The sequence below is a fragment of the Ornithodoros turicata genome, unplaced genomic scaffold (genome assembly GCF_037126465.1).
Source record: "Ornithodoros turicata isolate Travis unplaced genomic scaffold, ASM3712646v1 Chromosome36, whole genome shotgun sequence".
NCBI classification, from domain to species: domain Eukaryota; kingdom Metazoa; phylum Arthropoda; class Arachnida; order Ixodida; family Argasidae; genus Ornithodoros; species Ornithodoros turicata.
In genome coordinates this window covers 1,049,549-1,056,854 of record NW_026999366.1, presented here as the reverse complement: position 1 = coordinate 1,056,854, position 7,306 = coordinate 1,049,549, and the positions used below count along the sequence as shown (strand labels likewise).

The window sequence follows — 7,306 nt, the reverse complement described above, 5'->3', positions numbered from 1 at the left end:
TCAGCAGGGATGTCATACCAGTTGCTTCAGGGGGCACGGAGTACCTACAGCTTTCGCAGGCACCGCGGGCCTCTTGAAGTCATCTGGCACATTTTTTTAAACAAATGTGCCAGTTGATCCACACACATGCACATGTCCGTCACTGGGTTTAGAGTGTACACGTGTTCGCCCCCTAGCTGTGCTGCAAATGCTGGTCTTTGACATAGAAAGGTAATATCGTATTACCGAACAAGATATTTATGCGAAGACCACTGGGAGACGACAAAGTGACGACGGGCGACGACGCCGTTCGCGACGACGTTCGACTGTATGTGCATGTAGTGTATGATGCCGGAGACGAAGACCTTTGAAAAGCTTGAGCTTTTTTCTTGCATTTTTGAGGGTATATGTACCATGCATAACACTTTTTTACAACGACATTTCTCAAGGCATCTAAAATTCGTATTCGGAAGTCGGGCATGCGCAAACTTGTCGATCTCTTCGAAACCGTTTTCAAAAATGTAGATTTTTTTCTTCGAACCTGCGCGAATTCGAACCGCGGCCTTTCGCGACATACTCTGACCAACCGGTATCGTGTAGGGTTCTTCATTTTCGGGTTAAACCTGATCTTTCACAATATTTGCACCCCGAACCTTTTTTTTTTTCTGAGATTCGGGCATAAACCGATTTCTCTCCGAATTCCGCGAGGTCTCTCAACCTCGTATACCTTGTCAGTGAGCCACGAAGGGGATGAATCACATTATCAACCTTGTTTCCCAAGAAAACACCTGAATATGTTCCTGCCAGTCACCTCATAAGAATTACCGGGTGCTCCTTTTGGACTCCTGTTGCAATGACGTGGTTCATCCCTGCAATTATATTGGCAGCTTGACTCACGCGATTTTAGTTTCACCCGGAAACTCCCGACACGTGACAGAGCACGCCCGATTCTTCCCCGAATCTCCATTCTAAAAAATCACCCAATTTTTACCCCCTCCCCAGAATTTCAAAAATATTAGAACCCGAAAGCTAAGAACACTACGCGGTACTACACCGGCGGTTGTCAGTCTCGGCTTATTTGCGTATTGTAGCAAAATTCGACGATGGATATTTAAAAACTCACACACTCGTTTCAAGGTTATTTAAATGGAATGACCTTCAACGAGGATTGTCTTCCATCCCGTGATCTCGCTTTCGACCGACATCCCCCTCTTTAAAGAGTTCGTCGATTAATATTACGTAATCAGTTATTACTAGACATCAGATTCCTAGGCAAACGCCTTCTCTCTCTCTCTCTCTCCTCTCGTGTGGTTCGTTCCAATAGCACCATATCAATTCAGGAGCACGAATTGGGTACTGGGAACCTCTTGTATCAACTTGATAGTAGCTATAAATGCACGTGTCATAGTTGGAACTTAAGAACAACGATTTAACAGCCGCACTGCTCCCCCTGGTGATGAAACTCCCCCAGCCCAATCTACATCATCAAGTAGACTCACCTTAGCTTCGTACGTTGTAGTCCAGCGATTCCACTCACAAAGTCCAGCATTATTCTTCTGAGCGCTTATTTTTTAACTGTTGGGCTTTCAAAACTGATTTTTTTTTCAAACAACCGTCAAAGGCGACGCCAAAAGACACGGACGAAGGCAGGAAAAGATCCAAGTCTTGGACCACACGCCGTATACACCACCTAAGGCCATTTGAAGCACTGTGTGGCCGGAGATTTTGTGCAGAATTTATTCTTAAAAATGGAGGAACAATGTTAAAAAAAATCACAAGATTCACTGAAACTGCACCTGCCAATGATACTCCTGAATCATCTTCATGGAATAAAGTAATTACTGCATATTTTGCAACATAATCTTGCATCAAGTATGTTCTTTAGAATGACTGTCTGGATTGTGCAGCTTCCGATAATGTTACATTTGATGCTTCTAAGCTTTTTCCTGATTAACGTCTGAAGCAACCTTGACAAATACATGGATAACAGCACTGTTCAAGTTACATATTTAACCCTTGGACACTGCATGCACATCCACAGAATGGACAGTGGAGAGTCTATGGCAGTTCTCATGCACAGTCTGCTTCATCTCAAGGGTCTTTAGATGCAAATGACATTCGACCCGAATGCAATATTTTAAATTCAGTATTTTACTGCCTCGTTCACTCGACACTTCGGTCTGCAGTACACTTCAGATGTTGACACAATATTGCACAAAGCAGGGATGAGTTCCAGGGAGCACACGTGACAGACTGTACCGTTATGAGAAGATGACACAAAGCATTGAACGTCGTGCAGGCATGTTCCGTGAATCACTGTCGAATATAATCAGAAAGGCAACATGGGCACTCTTCAATGATTACATGACAGGAATTTTAGGAAGAAGCTCCTTAATAAAAAAAACGTTATTCCAATGACATCAACACCAGAACACATCTTGACACAAAGGAGAGCCTCAGTACGTTCACACAGACGTAATCCGTAAGTGTTCCACCCTTATTTAAAGTGCACTCTCAGGTGACGCTGTAGATGATGATTTCGTTTAAATGCACACCGACAGACGGAGCACGGGTAGTTCCTCTGGCACTCGTGAACTGCTTCCGAATGTCTGTCCAGGGAGGCCTTCTGCGAAAATCCCCTGAAGCACACTTGGCAAACATAAGGTCTCTCTCCAGTGTGAATTCTCTTGTGCATTTTCAGATTAGCCGTGTAATCACTGGAGTAGGGACAGAAGCTGCACCGGTGCCTCTTTGGAGGTTCGCCAAGTACGGGGCTGCGGTCAGAGCGGTTCACACCTGCGACAGTAGGAACGAATGTGATGAAGTATGGCGGCCAACACTCATATATTATGCCAACGAATACATTGCACAGTAACGACGAATACAAGTAGGGAGACAAGGCAGGAGCAACGCCACCGAGACAGTGCGAGCCTGCCTACTCGTCGACATGACGTAACAACTAAGAGTCAGCCAATGAGTATCGTGGTTTCAACGGCCGCAGCCAACCACGAACGTGCTTTCAGCGGTCGTAGCCATAGAAACGAGCCCCGTCAGCCACATGGGCAGCCACTGTCGTCTGCGACTAATGAACGTCCCCGCGTACTAAACAGGAAGACAAAATAAAGTCCAAAGCGGTCCATATTTTTCTCGAGGCTCCCTTTCTGGAAAGCGTGTTGCACTTGTCGACAGGTTCAAATTTTCGGAAGCTGGCTGTTTGATTGAGTTTCAAAGTTGGTTGTTTCATTTGCAGGTTCTTGAATTCGCAGTGTGACGAATTGCGGTAGCAGACGAAATCCGACTTGTCCACGTAGCGAGTGAGGAAGAGGAGGCATTAACCAGGCCTTCTGCGTCTAGATGGCGTTGGTTGGGGCAACAGTGGCGAACTATATGGCTACATATTGCGCAATATCTGCTCCACAATCCCGTTCCTCTTCCAGGGGACAGAAGAAGCAGGTACCGAGCTACAGCAAACACCAGACAAGTAGTCGTAGCATCAGACAAAGGGTAGCTTCCCAAGAGAAACCCCAGACGAACAAATGCAGCAGAAATGCAGAAATCGTTACGTTCACACTTGCGAATATGTCTACAGAGTTCGTGGTTTTCGGGTTAAACCCGATGTTTCACGATAGTCGCTCCTGACGAAATTTTCAAGAATTGAAGTGGAACCCAATATCTACCCCGAAATCCTTGCGGTCCTTAAACTCATCATTCTCGGTAAACTGTCAGAAAAGCACATCATAATATCAGCCAAGACAGCTATTTGAGGGAACCTATTTGTCCTCCTTTTATGATCCCCTCCTGCAGGAGAGAAAGGACAAGCTTTTGTGGAGCTCGCACAAGCGTTTGAATACCGCAGTCATTCACTGCCCCAATTCCGAGCAGAACTGTGAAGATTATTGTTTCTTCTCCCAGTGTCACAGCAGTGACTTGCCTTCCTGTGCACTTCATTTCACTCGAAGGTTCCCCGACGACATATCAAACAGAGATCATAGCGCGCGATTTCTCCCTGAAATCTCGTGCGTAAAGAGCACCCGATTCGTCCCCAAACGAATTTAAAGAAAATCATCAAACTGGAAAACGAAGATGAATGCGTTGTATCTTGCGTACGTCCGTTTCCCGTGAAACCCATTATTTGAATTCAATTTCAAGCTGAGTGTATTGCAATTGCTCGGCTCTTGGGGCCTTTTTTGGCAGGTGCCTTTCTTGGGGAGGGAAGAAAGACTAACTGTAGCACCTTCCCCGTAGAAATGCCACAATAACTTCGACGCATTAAGAGGGCAGGTATACTAAACAAAAATTTTGTCTCGAATGTGCAGGATTCAAGATTATACGCGTTATTATCAACCTCGAGATCACATACCCTCGCGCACTCAAGCAGCATTTCATATAGTGGATAGCAGTTGTACCACTCCCCACTTATTTTTGCTACAATGTATGCTATTGTAACTATGCAGTTGCATGTTTGTTTTCTTGCTCCTTTTTTGTGTATTCCTCTGTATTTTTGTGTTTTAATTTTTGGTATATGTCTAAATTTAGTTTATGCGGTACTCGCAATCGTTAGTTTTTGCTTCCTCTCATGCTATGCGTGCAGCTCCAGCTATTTTCTCCATAATTTAGATGCAAATGGCGTTCAGTTTGAATGCAATATTTTTAATTCAGTATTTTACTGACCGGTTCATTAGAGGCTTAGTGTACCCGGACGTATCCGGAAGTACCCGGAGGTAAACTTGAGATGCTGACACAAAATTGCGCGCACAAAGCGGGGATGAGATCGAGTGAGCGCACGTGACAAGCAGTAATGTAAAAACGATTACACAAAATATATATATGGAACATCGTGCTCACGTGTTCCGTGAACCACTGTTGAATATACTAATCAGAAACGTTGACACGGGCACTCTTCAATAACCATGCGACAGATGCCCATGCGAAAGGCGTACTAGGAACAGGAAGCTTAATCAGAAAAGTTCTTCCAATGACGTCAGCAGCAGAAGACACCTCGATGCAGAGGAGATGCCTCAGTGCCCCCGCACGGACTTAATCCTCTCCACCTCATTTAAGGTGCGCCCTCTCATGACGTCTTAGATGGTCCTTCCGGTGGAACGGCCACCCACAGATGGAGCACGCGAAGTTCCTCTGGTCCTCGTGCACCTCTTTGGAATGTCTGTCTAGGGAGTCCTTGGAGGAAAACCCGCCCCCACAGACGGAGCACGCGAAGTTCCTCTGGCCCTTGTGGATCGCTACCAGATGTCTGTCCAGGGAGAACTTTTGCGAAAAACCTTTCGAGCACACTGGGCACACGTAGGGCTTCTCCCCGGTGTGTGTTCTCTCGTGGACCCTAGTGCGAGCCTTGTAGGGACTGGAGTAATCGCAGAAGCTGCACCTGTGCCTCCCTGGAGGCTCCTGGGCGACAGGCGCAGGAGGCGTGCAGGCGCGGCGGCTCAAACCTGAAGGAGGAAGGACAGACACGACTTAGTATGTCGACCAATGTCCTTTATGCCGGAAAATACAACAGGGGGGCAACGATGCAGGGGCGACAGTGATGTGGTTACATAATTGCGCAATGCTTGCTCTGCATTCCTGTTCCTTACCTGCAACGCACACACAGACACGTAAAAGAAGAAGTAAATAAACTAGGGTCCGCTAAGTCGCATCACGTGAGCCAGCTGAGAAACATCTGACACCCACATAACACGATTTAGCTATGCACTGCCCCACGTGGTGATGAAAGTCCCCCAGCACAATCTTCATCATCAAATAAAGTCACCGTAGCTTTAAAGAGGTTGATCCGTTTCGTACGTTGTGGTCCAGCAATTCCACTCACAAAGTCCCACATTTTTCTTCTCAACGGATTTCTTTTGGGCTTTCAAAACAGATTTTTTTTTCAAACAGCCGTCAAAGACGACACCAAAAGACACGGACGAATCAGGTAAAGATCCAAGTCTTTGACCACACGCCGTATACACCATGTCAGGCCACTTGAAGCACGGCGTGGCAGGGGATTTTGTACGTAGTTTCGTCTCAAAAATGGAGGAAGGGGGTTCAATTGCTGGGCTTTTAATGCTTTTTTGTGGACTCTCCAGAGCATGTTGTTTTTTTTAAGTGGTGAGTGTAGGAGACCGTGGGTCGTGCAAAGGGGTTGGGGGTGGCGCTGGAAAAGTTGCGGTACATGATCAGGGCAAATATCCCCGTCTTCATCCCTAACAGCCAGCCTTCACAATGCAGCAGCCAACTTGAAGCGATAACACTGCACTCGTTTTGCAAGTTCACATTTTATGCTGCATTTTCATAGTATGTGTGGTTCTCGCAGCAGATGAGTTGGAGAAACAAGAACTCATTGCACCATGGCAAGAGATGCGAAGTCCCCGAAAAAAAAAACAGTTTTTTTCCTCGTCTCCGGAAAAAATTCCCCATAATTTTCAGGCGACAAAATTCGAAAATGTAAATTTTCGTGCCTGCGAAGCGTTCCAACCCGCCAACAGTGCCTTAGGCGCCTGTAATCTGGCGGCAACCACCTACTCAGAGCTCCGTCTGGCTGCTCAAAGCGATCGCAATCACGTTCACATAATGTCAGAGTTCTCGTCGGAGTGGACGGGTTGTTCCAATTACCCAGCACTGAGTAGAGAGCAGTATCATGGGATGCTATGCTCTGAATTGATGCCTAGAGGGTGAACACTACTAAAGTTCCTAGCTCATTGTATGCTGTGGCTAGGCCGGCAATGCTTCGACTCAGCAGTAAGCGTGTTTGTTTTCATTTTTTCAAAAAAATAAAAATAAAAGAAAAAAGCCCAAAGAAAACGTTTTTTTCGGGCGATTCGAAATTTTCGGAAATTTTGCATCCCTAACCATGACATCAAAACTCATCAAACTAACAGTGAACGTGGCACCCAAAAGCCAACGATGAAGTTCACAACTACAGAACTGTCACAACTACCACGCTCAAGGCCCTCTAAATAGTAAGTCAAAGATTTGAAACATCTGCCTTACATACTCTGATGCATCCAATGCATGCACACTTTTTTTTAGAAAGTAACTATCGACAAGTACATTGGTAACAATATCATTCACATCCCAACATTGTACATACTTTCTGGGCTGAAAGGGACCGGCATGATGCAAGTTATGTATGGCTTCTAATGCCTTTCAGTGTAAATGATACACTACGTAAACGTCCTTCTTGTCCCTTCTCTTTTTTCGCAATGCAAAGTTCTACTAACTTACTCTCTCTGCAGTTACTAATTCTTGGAGTACGCTTCGAATGCAAGCACAATGTTACTAGGCCAGCGCATGAAATAATGCACTACACTTTGGTACCCGATGAGTAAAC

General features: G+C 45.7%; 1 protein-coding gene across 1 annotated transcript; it reads right to left on the bottom strand.

Moving 5' to 3' along the window:
• Window positions 1-5,031: 5,031 nt before the first annotated feature.
• Window positions 5,032-7,091, bottom strand: LOC135373936 (protein krueppel-like). Its single transcript, XM_064606978.1, has 2 exons — window positions 7,067-7,091; window positions 5,032-5,426 (listed from the first exon to the last, which is right to left on the bottom strand). Exons 1-2 carry the CDS (start codon window positions 7,089-7,091, stop codon window positions 5,032-5,034), a joined length of 420 nt encoding a protein of 139 aa, XP_064463048.1.
• Between the last annotated feature and the right edge of the window lie 215 nt (window positions 7,092-7,306).

Coding starts and splice junctions, on each gene's coding strand:
- LOC135373936 (XM_064606978.1), bottom strand. CDS start 7,091: ATGCCGGTCCCTTTCAGCCCAGAAA. Junction 5,427..7,066: donor GGTCCCTTTCAGCCCAGAAA/GTATGTACAATG, acceptor TTCCTCCTTCAG/GTTTGAGCCGCCGCGCCTGC.